This window comes from Oryctolagus cuniculus, chromosome 6 (genome assembly GCF_051225735.1).
Source record: "Oryctolagus cuniculus isolate XC-2025 breed Fujian yellow rabbit chromosome 6, ASM5122573v1, whole genome shotgun sequence".
In the NCBI taxonomy this organism is placed as follows: domain Eukaryota; kingdom Metazoa; phylum Chordata; class Mammalia; order Lagomorpha; family Leporidae; genus Oryctolagus; species Oryctolagus cuniculus.
This window is the reverse complement of record NC_142872.1, coordinates 86,718,061-86,734,034: the sequence shown is the minus strand read 5'-3', so window position 1 is coordinate 86,734,034 and position 15,974 is coordinate 86,718,061. Positions and strand designations below refer to the sequence as shown.

Genomic DNA, 15,974 nt, shown 5'->3' with positions numbered 1-15,974 from the left:
AGCATGTAGCATCTCAAGAAACAGGATTTCCTCTAAGCCCTATCTATTTAATAAACATTTAAAACAATGAAAATTGAAAAAAAGTAAAAAACCCCACCAAAAAATTTTTGCGTAAAGTCCTAAGACTAAAATTGAACAGCAAACCTAGATTATGATAAAATACAGACCACAGAATAAACAGAATATACTAACAAGGAAAGAGATGAACTCTGAAAGGCCAACATCTTTACACCAAGACACCAGGCACTCCCTAGGCCAAGGCCCCAGGTGCTCAGTACACCACAAAAGTGTCTGCCATTCTGTAAACTACCCTGTACATCTTCGGTGTTCTGAATCCCCTGGCCTGGCACCCACATGTTTCACTCCAATCAGGTGTGTTGCCACCCCCATCTCCTAAAATGCACTCATAAATTCTTCACCTTACTCTTATAGTTGAGAAAAAGAGACAGGAAGAGTTCTGAGAGAAACACAGAGAAGAAGGAATTCTGTTTTACTTATGAACATACAATTTCAATGACAATTAACAGATTTCTTAAGTTCTTTGAAAGTCACTGAATAAAACACCTGTATGACAACAAATTCAACTTAAACTGCTACCTTAAGTAGCTATTATAGAATCAAGTACTCTCTTACTACACTAACTGTGCTGGGTTTTAACAAAGGAATAGCAAAAAAAAAAAAAAAAAAAAAAATAGAGAAGATCCAGAAGTCCAACTCGCTTTCATTTAAATTGTGTATTTCTAGTTCAACATGCCTCGCCTTTGAACTTCATGATCAAATATCCCACAGATGTGGATCAGACAGGTTATGGTTTGGCCCCAAAATACAGCAGTCCTAAGACTGGAGCCAGTACCCCCTGGCTTGGGAGCGCATGTCTGAGTCCTGAAACCGGCACAAAGGCATCCTCACACTCCTCACCGAGAACTCCTCAGAGTCCAGCAGTGGCCGTATCCATCAGGCTTCTGAAACTTTTCCTGGTGAACATCTTCTGCTACTTGGGGTCATCCCAGGATAAGTTTAATTCTTCCATTAACAACTGGGACCCCATCTTTAGGATAGCTACAGTCTTGACTATCTTTTAAAATGACAATGCTACAAATAAAAAATAAATAAAAAGAGCACAGTAGAGAGCTTTTCTGAAAGAGCTGGATCCTCTTTTAATACTGAATATATTCTAGAGAAAAAACCTTTTGCTATGCAGGCAAGAACTATCATAGAAAATCTTCGAGTTATAGTCCTATGGATTGTTAAGATCTATCAGAAATACCACAGAAATATGTCAGCTAATATGTCATCTCATCACAGGAGCTCAACAGATGCTAGCCACTCCGGTTATGTGGGTTTTTCTGTCACTGTAATACAACATAAAGAATCAAACAAATTAGACATCTCAAAGCGGATGCAGAAAGCATGACTTGGACCCGTCTTTTACCACAGTAAACTCTTCCAAGTGCCAAGCTGCAGGGCACACACTTGACTATGTGTGCCACATTCTAAGATGCCACCTCGCTTCGTGCACATCTCCAGGATCCAGAAGGGGGAAAAGTAGGCGCAAATCTGGGAGTCGGCAACTCACTCCCTTAGTTCATAATGTTTTCTCTGACCTGTCTGTGTAACTAATAAACAAATGAGATGTTTTCTCCACCCACATTTCAATCAGGTGCTGTAATAGGATGAGAATTGGCTAGATCAAATGGTAAAACCACAAAGGGGTAAATACTTCTCACAGAAGAAGCCAAATTCCCCTGAAATTATATTGTTCATACAGAATTGAACACACAAAATTCTAATAGAAGTTTAAGACTGTTGCTTTTCTAATGTTTATTTTTAAAAAGTACCTTTTCTTTCATTCACACTCTGTTTCCATATTTAACATTTTAAAGTGAAGCCACACAGACTGCTATAAAAAAGTGGCTGAAGTGAAGCTTGGTATTTCAGATGACTGATGCTGTCTGTTCATGGCTTTTCCAGGGTGCTCAGTGAACTTGGGAGCCTTTGTCTAGGCAGAAGACAACCAGCAACAGGGTCCTTACCTATCAGGTGACAAACTTCACCTTTGCACAGAATTTCCTATTTTCCAAAGATTTTTCAAATAGATGGACATTTTTCAATTAAAAATAAAAAAGCAGCTTATGATTCCTTCTTTCTCTCACCTCTAACATCACAACCACTTCTGCCATGGCACACATGCTCCACCCTGAAATTCCACTTAACACAGACTTCAAAGGAGTGGGTCTCCAGAACAATCTCCCTTTAACATCCCACTGCTACTCGTGGCCTCCTCACCTCTCAACTCTCATTTGACGGGTGCGGTCAGAGTTGAAAGTGGGATCCACATCACCCTCTCCCACACAAACCAAAGTGGCAGCAGCAGGCCTTGCTTTGAAGTCCACTGCAGCTCACTGCATGAGCAGAAGTGAATTTCCAGCAGGCCCAGTGTGGTCCATACCTGCACCCAGCAGAACTTGCTCTCAAGGGTCAACTTTGTTAAGCATTCTCTTCCTCCAATGCCTAGAAACTGAACCACATGTTGTCAAAGACATCAGGATCGGGACTAACGACTCTCCTACTCTGCTCAGTTGATTTAAGTAGAGGGAGGCCATGGTGCGCTCCTTACTGGTAATGGAAAGTCCCTGAGGTGCCTATAATGAAGGAATGAATTCCTTGACATATAAAAGACCCCAAAGTCCCTTTGTGAAGAGAAAATAAGCTTCGAGACTGCAGGAAAGGGGCACCTGGTCCCACTCTTGAGTCACAGAGATGGGGCAGAGGTCAGTGGGCAGTCACAGGACACTCATGGATACTTTTTCTTCCTCATTCAATGCCAACGTGGAAAAGGTTCTCAAGTCCATTTTACAACCATACATTTATGAAATCTACATCCCCTTTCTCAGACACAGCATCCAAAATACTTGTCTTTCCACTTGTCCAATGTCTTGCATCAAGAATAAATCACCATGTGAGCAAAAGAAAGAAAAAAAAGCAGTTGGCTTATTTTATTACCTATCTACGTATCTAACAGGAAGACATCTTTATTATCTGGGTTTTTTAAGATTTATTTATTTTGGAAGACTGACTTACAGGGAGAGGGAGAGACAGAGAGTGAGAGAAAGAAAAAGAGAGAAAGAGAGAAAGAGAGAGAGAGATCTTTCATCATTTGTTTTACTCGCCAAATGGCTGCAAAGGTCAGAGTTGGGCCAGATTGGAGCCAGGAACTTTCTCCGGGTCCACCAAGTGGGTGAAGGGACCCCAAGTACTTGGGCCATCTTCCACTGCTTTCCCAGGCACATTAGCAGAAAGCTGTATGGGAAGGGAAGAAGCCAGGCTCAAACCGGCACCCATATGGGATGCCGATGCTGCAGACAGCAGCTTAACCTGTTGTACCACAGTGCTGGCCCCATTATCTGGGTTTTTGCACCCGGTAGCAAAGCTGACTTAATGATTCACTTCATGTATAATCTCTATGGAGAAATTTTACATACACAAGAACATATAATAAAATACATATTAGCTTAACTGACTGAATATAAATATAAATATTTCTCAAGCAAATGCTGCTACTCTCTTAAATCATAATTGAGAAAAAAGTTATCTGAAAAGCTAAATTCCTCAGAAGAGAGCTGCTACACAAATATTAACTATTACTGATAATGATAATATATCTTGCAGAAAAGCATACCTTACATGTTTCTGGTACTTGTGCTTTTTTTTTTTTAAAAAAATGAGAATAAGTTTATTTTCCAATTTAAATAAAACTACATCTTTACTCTTAATTGAAAAATAATATTTTATTTTTCTGCTAAATCTAACACTAGGAAATAGAGCAAGTAGGAAAGAGAGCAAGGAACAGAATGTGTTCCTAGAAATTGCATTAGCAGCAAGTCTACATTGCTTCATTTAACTGGAGCTTCAACAGTCAAGTCACAATTTTTGGCCAAGTTCCCTTATTTCTGTACATTCAAGGAATCTTTATATAGCTAAATGGACCACTAAATCCTCCAAGAGTCACTCAGAGGAAGCACTTCTTCCAAATTCTCTCTTGTTTCACAATGCCCACGCATGCACAACAGAAAGCACACTGAAAAGAATGCAAATCCTCATATTTCAGCTCCATGAATCCCTGCAAATGCAAAATGGCATCCTCCCTAGCCCACAAAAACCTTAGCTTTTATTTTCAATATTAACAGCCAATATTTCAAAGCTATAATGATACCTAGGGAGAGCACAAGAGAGAAAAAAATGGATAGAAAAAAAATATAGTTAAGTTAAAAGAGAAAGGAGAAAAAAAGCCACACTCCTACGTGGCCCATTTTTCACACTAAGATTTTAGATGTCTTTCTGAGACACAGAACATCTTTTTCTGTTTCACTATCATTCTATATAACATCTTCTGGGTACTCTTTTAGGCTCCCCTGCGTAGAAAAGACATACGTGACTATACCTTGGTTATTGGAAGTTCCAGGTATCTAGGAAATGTCCACAGATTCAAGTTTCTGCCACTTTTACAGAACAAGGCGTGGATGCTAGGCAGTGAGGAGACCACCACAAAGGCACACAGTCAGCCCTGAGAACAGCCACCCTCGGTAGGTTATTTTTCAAAGTGTATGAATAACACAGACCATTCTTGCTCCCCGCCAGCCAGTGACACAATGCAGAGAGAGCCACGAGCACCAGCAGGTCACTTCCTCACCCCCATCAAAGAATAACACATTTGCATGTAGAACTGCATCAATGATATGGCACAGGGCTGCAGAGCAGAGATGGGAGTAGTTCTAGGCTAAATTTTTCATTTCACTTCTGTTTATTCCCTATTTCAGCCCTCTGTAGGGAAATTATTTTCTGTATAAACAAATTCATCAAGTTAACTTATTCAAAGATGGAAATAACTGGTATCACATAACATTTTGCAAAACAAAATTGCCACTGTTGTATTTCAGTGCTTAAAAGCAAACTGCTACGGCAATTCAACCCCAGCACTAACATAACCCAAACCCCCTATTACCTTCATCACTGCATATTCAATTTACATAATTATTCTGCTATGCTATTCAGAATTTACATGTACTTGTATGCATTCTAGTTATCCTTGTTTCAGGGTGCAGCTTCCTTTCTAGACTTAGCAATGCAAGGAGAACACAACTTGACATACTGAATTCATTTGACCAAAAGAACAATGTGGTTCAGCAAAATAATGATTCGGTTTGTTAATTTACTAAAAATCTCAGTTCAATTACCATATGCATGGACAGCCATACCCATCTGACCACCATACTTTATTGTAAATCAGCCAACAGCCTCTCTAAGTTGTGCCCCTTAGGGTGACCCCCTGAGTCTCAGGACCACATTACATCATATTCTGTTTTCTTCTGTCCATCTCCAGATTCATCAAAAGTGTCCCATTCAATTATCTTCACATAACTTGGGGTAAACACAACTACTGGATATAACAAGCACTTAGACTCTTAGTCAAAGGCAACCAACAGCAGGGGTAGGGGTGATACTAGACTTTCTTCCTGGGAGAAAATACATCCTTTTTTTTCCTACCAAAGGCAAGGACTGCAGTGTGAAGTCACTATCTGCGCTCAGCAGTTGCTCTCCTCCTTTTTGGTTTTTATACAATGTTTACTATTAGGTGACAAATTTTAAAAAAATCAGGATGAAAACTGAAGCCAGGTATATTTGAGCCCCAGAAAGCTTGTTTAGAACACAGATTCCTGTGTTTAAGAAAAAATAATACATTCTTTTCTAGATTTTCCTTTGATTTCCTCCTCCTTTCTACCAAAAGCACAATAGATTTTGGCAATTTTATATTTTAAAAGCCACCTCATACAGTCTGACTGAAATTCTAACCATATCTACTTTGCCCAACATTACAACCCTAATACTTCAGTCTCTGCAAATAATAAGCATGTAATAAAATATTTCTTAAAATAAATGAAAACAGATTTTATGGGTTTAAAAGAATGTTCAAAAGAGAAAAAAATAAAGATTTTCAATGAAGAGACCATATACCAAGCATCAAAGAAAGATCACAAGTAACCCAAACATTAAATTACCAGTAAGAATGACTCATTGAATACAATTCAGATATTTAGATAATAAAATCTATTGGTGGCAAAAATTTTCAAACGACTGTAATTCAGACTTTAAATATCACAGGATGATGTATTGGTGAGAGGAAAGTTGAAAATCCATGCTTGTTCTTTCTCTTAGTAAGGACATCTTTCTAGTCACAGAATTCATCTCCTCTACAGTAACTGGGCACCTGCACGTGAACAGGCTTGGCAGCCACAGCATGAAAGGTTTATAGCCAGCAATCTCAAAAAGACCACAGTAATTGCAGTTCTGAGCATGTGCATCTACATGTGTGTGTTTACATGCACACGTGGGGCTAGGAGGTAGACTGTATTTTCTAATGGAGTTTGCAAACAGGTTTATATTAACCAAGTCTGACCATACTTCCATCTGGAAACTATATTTTCTAACATGAGCCATATTCTGAAAAATAGATTCAGATGTTTGGAACTGGTTCAGAACAGTTGTTAGAAATGTTCAGCACAAATGAAAAAAATTAGTCTTCAATGTCTTCTCCTCTCAGCTTTTCTTATGGAATAAATAGGCCTTCTGGGGGGTCAGAGTTAGTGGGGGGAGTATGGAGTAAGGAGGTCCTCTCTTACAACCTAAAATTCATGCTATTATTGGATGCATATCTAATGGGTATGTGCTATTTGATTTCTCCCACATTACCCAAGGGGATTTCAACCCTGCCCCTGGAAGGCTCCACTCTACCAAGAGGAAAGAATTAATTCTCCCTGTTCCAGTTTCTGGGAAGCAGAGTTGAAGTGTGCCTAGTGAAATACAGTGACCTTTCTTTCTTCCATAATCCTTCCTATTCAGTTTTGCAGCATCACTGAACACAAGGTTGCTGGTCTGCTCTTACAAACAACTATGCTGTCTGTTAACCTGGTTCCATTTGTTAAATGACAAATTTTCACAAAATATAAGAAATTCATTTGTAAACTTTTTTTAATCCAGTAAGCTGTCTAAATCAGTAGTTTGTAATAATTGAGTCCCACATTTCAGAAAGTATGAAAACCTTCACTTTTTAGTTTGGCTATTAGGAAATGAAGCTCAACAACGACAGGAACCAGTGCCCCCCCTGCACCCCCGCCCCGCCAGGTCACTTCTGTACTATCCCCATGCGACAGTTGTCTCTGCCCATTGCCTACCTTGACTTTTTGCTGGATTTGGGTTTTGGCGCGGCAGTTTTTGCTTTCTTTTCCTTTGGCTCTTTGGGAATCTTAGGGGCTTTTGGGGTCTTGGGTTCCTTGGGCTCTTTTTTCTCCTTGGGTTCTTTCGGTTCCTTCGGGTCTTTTTTCACCTTCGGCCTTTTCTTTTTCTTTTTTTCTTCTTGGGACCCATCTAGTGAGTTCCTATTTAGTTCTTGGTTAACCCCACCAGGGAAGTCATCTTTACCAAAACTTTTACTGGGGTCCTCTGCAACGATGTGGTTGTTTTTCTTCTTCTTCTTCTTCTGCTGCGGTTGCTGCTCTATCGACGGCAGGTAATCATCGCTCTTCGCTAGCTGAGCATTCGGTCCACTAACCTGAGTCATATCCGGCACGGGCTTCTCTAGAAAGGGCTCCGATGGAGAATGCTGAGAGACACAAATAGGAATTGAAATTAGTTTATCATTCTTCAGAGTGAAGAAAGGAAGTGAAAGTTAGTAGCTAAATGTTTCCGAAATGTATTCTACTCTCAAGGTAGCAAATAATTTACCAGCTATACAAGTTACAGAATCTATCTTTTATTGTTAACCAAAGAATAAAATCTTTAAGAAGAAAGCTTTTAAGTAAGAAAATAAAAGCAGCAACTTAGTCATATAATTTTTAAAAATTCAGTTCCAGAAGGAAAAACTCTCATTCAGTTGAATATATTGTCCATTTTTTAAAAAGCCTATGTGAGGACAGAACAGCAGCAAAAGCTAAACCACAGAAAATAAATCTAAGTGGGGTTTTTCTCCTTGTGTGGCAATGGAAACTCAAAGGTATACAATTCAGCCATTCTTAGAAAGAACAAGCCTACTGTACACTGGAAGATTCTGGTACTGTGAAGTCTGAAACCCAAGTGCAAACACAACACAAAGATCTTCGGGTCATTTCTGATTTACATGACATCCAAATGTTAAAGTAAAAATGCATATCCAAATTGAATGACTTTGAATTGGTTACTGAATTGATACTGGGAACCATGTTTTCCTTAAGTTCTTAAAGTTCTCCATTTTGAAATTTGACCGGGCAGAGAGGCCCTAAACAGTTCATTTGACATGCCATGCAGCAGACTCCTGACATCCACTAGGGAAACTCTCAAGACTGTCTCTCCAATATAGCAGACAGTAACAGCAGCTGGGACAGGATGTGCCTGATGACCTGACATCACAGGAAGAGGCTCCTTGCACGACAGCTCATGGTCCCAACCAGGGCAGGGCTAGATCATCATCTACACCATAAATCACGACATCCCTTGCTTCTCACCACAGAAAGAGGAGCCAGAGCAAGCAAGGCAGCCAGGGTTTATATCGGCAGGAACTGGAGACCACCAGATAAAACAAGGCTTCCCAAGAGCAGAGGAGGCAGCCCAGAACCAAATGTGGTAACATGTATGTTAGATTCCAATGCCACTAAGATTTACTGAGCATCTATCTATGCCATGCACTGAGCTGCATGCTTTCATGTGTTAGTTCACTTGACTCTCACAACAAAAATGTGATTTACTCCCCTCTTTCAAAAAGGAAATCAAATTCAATGTGGTGATATGGCCACCCAAGGCTACATGGCAAGGGACAGAGTACAGATTTGAAATTACGTTTCCTAAATTCAGTGCTCTGCCAACTCTGTCCATTTCCTCAAGAAATTTTATACATGGACACACTTCTGGTGAAGGCTCTACAGGTTTCATTCCATTTCCAAAGTGTCTCGTGACCAAAATACATCTTTAAAAAATTACTGCCTGAAAAGAAGGTAGTTAAATTGTTCCCACTAAAACCTGCATGCTTACTAAAGAAACCTATATTCAATTCACCAGCTTTACTAGCATAATTGTACTTCAAAAGGTTCATGGAAAACTGGAATGGAAAAGATAAGTTTATTTTGGGGCAGATTTTTTTTTTAAGAGATTCAGTTCTTTATTTGAAAGGCAGAGTGAGAGAGAGAAAGAGAGTGAGAGAGAATGAATGAAACTTCTATCCACTGCTTCACTCCCCAAATGACTGCAACAGCTGAGGTGAGCAGATCTGAAACCAGGAGCTTCCTCTGGGTCCACCATGTGGGTGGCAGAAGACCAAGTACTTGAGCCATCTTCTGCTGCTTTTCCAGGCCATCAGCAGAGAGCTGGAGTGGAAGTGGAGGAGCTAAGACTCAAATGGGTGCCAGTATGGAATGCTAGCTCCACAGGCAGTGGCTTTACCAGCTACAGCACAGCGCTGGCCCCAGAATATTTTTTTAATCCATGCCTGGTTTTTTCATTGAGCTTTGTAAAGACTCCCTCATATAAGAGAAACAGCCCAGAACTCTAAGTTAAAAGATTTAAACTTCTAGTCCAGCCCCTACTATAAGCTACGTTATCTGGGGGAAAATCACTTCACCCATTGGGGTTTAGTTCCTTCATCTGCAAAATGAAGGGTTTGAGTCAGATGATTTCCAAAGTCTTTTCTAAGATCCCATAGTACTAAATTATCTTGAAAGCATCTACTTCCCTTTCTTGGTCGCATACTTTGGTCACATACCTCTTGGTATGACCAAGAGGGAATGGATGTGAAAAAGAGTAAGAATGAATAGGACTAGAGATGTAAGGGTCAAGTTGGAATAAGAGTGCACAAGTACAAGTCCACACAAGCAGATTTCTGCACAGGCAAGACACAGCGAAGTGAACACTGAAAAATCTGCCTCTAGCCCTTGTATTTTCCTTCACAAACACTGTTAAACATCAACCAATGCACTGTCCAAATTATCATTACCTAATGGATCTGATTTTTTTTCCTGTATTTAAGTTGCTTAAGTCTGGTTAATTGTTACATATTATTTCCTACTGTAATTTAAAAGGAAAAAGTATTTTGTTTGTTTGCAAATAATGCAGATATCAATATTATTTGGGACAAGCTATTTTTCAGGAAATGGAAGAAAGAACTGTTCCTGGAAAGAGAAAGAAAGAGGGAAGTCTAAACAATGATTAAAACTTAGGTGAATTAATAGCAGGTATGTGTACCACTCTTTAATCTGCATGGCATTAACTCCAGTAAAAGAACACCAGCTTTTAACAAGAGAGTCTCTGGTATACATTTATGAATCAGCACAAGCATAAGACACATAACACAAAAAGACTGAAAATTTATCTGCACAGTTTAGCATACAAATCATTTTAGATGTTCCTTTTAGTAATAAATGAAGTCATAAATTAGTAACTCAGTAAAAAATTTAATCTTCCATAAGGAGGAGAAAAAAGTAAAGATTAAATACAAAAAGTATCAATCCTATTTGATATGCAGCAGAATCATGTTTTGGTACTATCTGAAATAGGGTGAAAAAGGTGCTCAGAAATATTATAGTGTTTACCAGACCTACATCTCCTTAAATCTTTTAGAGAGAAGCTGTTTTTGTAAACATTTAACAAAGAACAGATGGCCTGCCTTAATCATGTGGGGAAAAAAACCCGGAGCTCCCAGTAATACCCTGACAAAGTCTCCCCCCACCCCCGTCCCAGCCGCCCGTGCCCCCACCCCTCCACCCCCGGATGCATGGCACAGTCTTCTCAATGCTATTTAATTTTACAGCGGACATTTCCCATCAATTCCCACTGCCTGACAGGTAATCAATGCCATTAACATGTGATATTACCATACAGGGCATTCCAAAAACCTCTCGTTTATTACAGCAAACATGGAGAATGTTAGGTAGCAAAGGTATTTTTAAATACAACTTATAGCACATTCTGTTTGACATATTTTTATCATATTACATATGCGTTTTGGAACATTACACAATATGTAAAAGGACTGTAGGACAGTACTATAACATTCTGGAACTTAAACAGCATGACTGATATTAAAACAATAAATAAAAGTGACCCAAGGTGTGTGTTTTGGGGAAAAAAATACCATAAGCTAAAGATAACATTTTATCCTTAACTCCACTGCTCAGACATATAAATTAGGAAAAACACACAGATAAGTTTAAAACAGCAAAAGGGAGATGATGCAAATTTAATCAAAGGAGAGCTGAGGCAACCCCTCTGTTGCTTTTAAATAAGCCTGACTCCAAATTCTCAGGATCATCACTAGAAGGAGCAGAAAGGGAAGAAAGTTAAACATCTGTTTCAAGTATGCTCTACTTCCAAAATTCATCAACATTTTCTGACTTAAAAGCTGTCTTATTGCACCATGTTTTGCCTCAATCCTAGTCCTGAAGACTCAACTTGCTAGCAGCATCAAGTAGCTGAAGGAAGCAATGTAATACTAATAGTGAACAATGCTTTCAACACATACATGTATTTTGGTTCTTCAAAATTCCATGGAAAACTAGAATTAAAAGATAAGTTTATTTTGGGGTAAAATATTTTGAAATCTATGCATAGTTTTTTATTAAAATGCATTTTCCATAAAACTTCTGAAGACCTCTCATATGCATGCATTCAAAAAAATTTTACAGTCAAATAAACTTATCGTTAATTCCATTTTCCAGGAACTTTTCCATGAACCCTCATCATGAACCAAGCAATCACATCCAATTTGATGTTAAATAGTTTTAATCAAATATAGAATAGTAAGCATCTTCGATATATCTAGGAAGGGAGTTATACCACAGAAACTATCCAACAGCATTTGTAATGTGCAAAACACTAAATTCTGCTATTTCTACAGTCAGTGTGACTGGAGTGACATAGCAGTGGAACTACACCAATGCTTTCCTATATGCCTGGACCAACTGGATCAGCTCCCTCCCAGGGGGAGAGAACAGGATGCCTGCCACGGTTCCTTCACCAGAAGCTGCTGTCTGGCAGCCATCTCCCACTTGTCTTGTCTCTGCTCCCTACCACCATGATTCTGAGCAGGCTGCACACACTTGCCCTGCAGCCCTTGGTCTGCCACCTGGAGGCATGCTACAGTGCCAGTGAGGCCACTTCAAGCAGGGCCTCCACAGCACAATGGGAAGGTGTTGAAGATCCACCCACCTGGGGAAGTCCTGAAGCCATCTGGGCCTCTGTACGGAATGATAAGTTTTATAGCCATGTATTGTATGATTAGCTACATGTGCCACGTGATCTGCAGTTTTACATACTCTTCAGTCCCTAGAACAACCCCAGAAAGTTGGTACATGAATGATACTATTGCTGCTTTATAAATGAGATTAACTAACTGAAAGTTATAAAGCTAGAAAATGGCAAGACTAGAATTCTAGCCCAAGACATGTGGCTACAAAACTCACACACTTTACGAAGCCTCTGCTGAGCAGTTTTGGAATGCTATCAGCCAGCACCTCCACAGGGTCCACCACGGCAGGTGATGGCTGTGGCCACAGCACAGGGCCAAGGAGCAGCTTGCTAGCTTTCTCCAATACCATAAAAGCCTTAGTTCTAAGACCCTAAACCACAGGTTGGGATGCTTTTAATTTAAAAAACTGGAAACTTCTGTCTCTGCAGGTTTGGAGGAAAACTCTACTTAAGTTCTAATAATCACTAACTTTTCACCCAAAGTCAAAAATGTAGATAACTGACATTCTTATTGCCTGTTGTGGCTACCAAACATTACCTCAGCTGATTCTCAAAATTAATCTGATTGAACTGTAGCTCAGATCAATCAATCCTGAGACCTACTGCTATGGTTAGAATATGATTTGTTCCCCCCCAAACTCATCTGTGGGGACCTGGTCCCTGATATAATGGTGCTGAGAGGTAGTGGTGTCTTCAAGAGGTAATCAGTGGTGGGTGTTTGGGCATGGCAGTTGTGATGCCATTTGGGACGCCTGCATCCCCTGTCACAGTTCTTGGTTACAGTGACAGCCCCACTTCCAATCCAGCTGCCTGATACCGCACATCCTGGCAAGTCGGCCGATGAACGGCTCGAGTAGTTGGATCCCTGACACCACGTGGGAGACCCACACTGATTTCCTGATTCTTGGTTTTGGCCTGGCCATCCTGGCTGTTGTCAGCATTCGGGGAGTGAATCAGCAGATGGAAGATCCCAGTTGCTCAGTCTGTCTATTGTCTGTCTGTCTCTGCCTTTTAGATAAAAGGTAACAAACAAGCGGTAATTAAGTCACCAAGTGCCGCTCAAAGGGAGGGAGTAAAGTAGCTCCCACCAGGATGGGCTGTTACACGCAAGTCTGACACCTCCTTCACTTTCACACACATGTGCTCCTCTTTTGCACATGCCTGCTGGTTCTCCTGCACGTTTCCATCATGCAATGCCATCTGACATGTCATGATGCAGCATGGGACCCTTGCCAGGTGGGGCTGCTCAACCCTGAACTTCCCAGCCTTCAAAACCATAAGCTAAAACAAATCTTTTTTCTGCATAAATTACTCAGGTTCAGGTATTCCATAACAGCAACAGAAAACATTTTAAGACCCTACTTTGTCCCATGGATAAACCTGTGTCTTTAAATAGGCCTACTCCTTCCCTACTTTGAAAACTCTCTCAAAAGCATCTCTCCAGACCCTTCACAAGATTTCTGTTCCATCTGTGACATCCCAATGACTCTAATCCTTTTTTTTTTAATTTATTTTTTATTTATTTGATAGGCAGAGTTAGAGACAGGAGCGATCTTCCATCCACTGGTTCACTCCCCAAATGGCCACAACAGCTACGGCTGGGCCAGTGCAAAACCAGGAGCCCCAAGCTTCTTTAGGATCACCCAACATGGGTGCAGGGGCCCAAGCACTTGGACCATCCTCAGCTACTTTCCCAGGTGTATTAGCAGGGAGCTGGATCATAAGTGGAGTAGCCGGGTCTCAGAACTGATGCCAATATGAAATGCCAGCATCACAGGCGGTGGCTTAACTCACTATGCCACAACACCAACCCCATTTAGCTAGTTCTCTTCTCCAGTTTTGTGATAGATCAATTGCCTCTTCTCAGGAAAAGCACCCAGAGGAAGTTGTAGGCTTGCATGCCAGGGCCATATAGTTGAAGCAGCCTGTTTCTCTGTGTACACACCCTGGGGCACAGAGTAGAACTGAAGTTAAATTGAACATGCTGTTTGATGTGCCTCCATTGCTTCATAAATGCTTGGAAAATTAGCCTAATTTTTTATAAGAGGTTTGAATTATGTTTGTACATGTGTTAGCTTTCCAAAAAAGTATATGCTGGTAATCAGAGGGTGTTCCTAATCATGAATAAAAAGAGAAAAGCAGAGGGGGTAAACAGAAATATCGCTACTTTGGGCAGGAGAGAAACAAGCACAAACATGACACAATTCAGTCTGGCACAGTAATAGTGAATAGCTTTTTAGGTCATCTGGGTCTCAAGCAGGGGGTGGCCCCCTGTAGCCAGCAGGCCTGCCCATCCATTCTCCTGTAAGAACAACAGTCCCAGAAAACACGGAAAAATACTGATGTCTGCAGTATGGACATCAGGGTGCTTCTGACTTATTACATAAACCAAATCATGAACCATCCGAGGAAGCTGAGATATAGTCATACTTTCACCGTCTTGTTCCAATAGAGCAGAAATCATCAAGTGCTATCTCTTACTAGATACCGCTTTCTAAGTCAAAATGGCAATGATACTATGGTCAGGGTACTTATCAGGTAAATTTTATTATCTCTCCTTTCTCTTTTTCTTCTTCATCACCTGGAATGTACATATACACACCCACATACTGCCCTCCTTTCCTTAGGTGGCTTACTTCAAAGACCATCAGTGAATGACAGCAAATAGAACCAATTCCCACTGCACAAGCACTAGTCTTGTTTACTGCAAGCTAGGCCTAAGGTCCCTATTGCTCCTGAAGGCAAGTGTGGAAGGTTGCATTTGGCAGCAGCCAGATACACCTGAAGCTACCCAGCTTACCAGGGATTGAACAAGGCAAAATCTAAGACAACAGTGCTTCCAGGCTATCAAAACGTTTTGCACACACAGATCCCAAAGACTCTGATGACAATGGCCACACCTGCCCACATACCAACAAGAGTTTGATTCAACAAGTTTTTACTGTATACTCAATATTTTATTTTTCTAGCACATTGGTTACTCAGAAGCAAGTTTGATCTTTAAACTGGAGAGGTGAAATGTAAGAGTTCGGCTCTGGAAAAAGCAATTTAAACCACATTTGCCTTTAGCTTTCTACTACTTTTAAAAGGTCAGTATTAAGCCTAACTTGCTATACTATTGTGAATTTAAAGAGCTAAATCTCAAACACTGACAAGAAGGTGTGTCTTTAACACTGAACACTCCCAGGGGTTTGTGCAGAATTGGGAATAGAGTCATCTTTGAAGGGAAAGAAAAATGCATTTATAAGAAGCTCAGTGATAAAAGTTAATTTACACACTCCAGGCAAGTTCTCCAGGATTCAGGGACTGGGAGTCTAAAAACTTAGCTTGCAGTAAATGCTTAATGGTAGACTCCTTCAGCCCTATAAAAACTCATTCAAATCTTGTGGGAGGTAGAATTCTAGATGGTCCCATTATCTCTATGAATGAAGCGGCACTTGTGACTACAAGCCAACAAAATTCCCAGGTGTTATCAAGGTTCCCAAATCAGTTGGCATGGAGTTATTCAAAGGGGAGATGATCCTGGACTTACCCAGGGGAAGTTTGTGATGAGGGTGGGGGCCATCCTTGCCAGGGCAGAATCTCTCTCTTGCTAGTTCTGAGGAGACCAACAACCACAGTGGGAGAACACACCATGCCCAGAATCTGCAGCCAGCCTAAAGGAGCTGAAGGTGGCCAGTGACAGCCAGCAAGAACCCAAGTCCCCAGTC

General features: G+C 40.5%; 1 protein-coding gene across 10 annotated transcripts in view; it reads right to left on the bottom strand.

The window, feature by feature from the left end:
* Window positions 1-15,974, bottom strand: part of CHD7 (chromodomain helicase DNA binding protein 7) — a 130,712-nt gene that overhangs the window by 79,256 nt on the left and 35,482 nt on the right. For all 10 annotated transcript variants that reach the window (XM_051843757.3, XM_051843760.3, XM_051843758.3 and 7 more), the window contains one exon: window positions 7,230-7,657. In XM_051843757.3, the coding sequence (XP_051699717.2) occupies window positions 7,230-7,657 (428 nt within the window). The remainder of the gene's footprint in view (window positions 1-7,229; window positions 7,658-15,974) is intronic.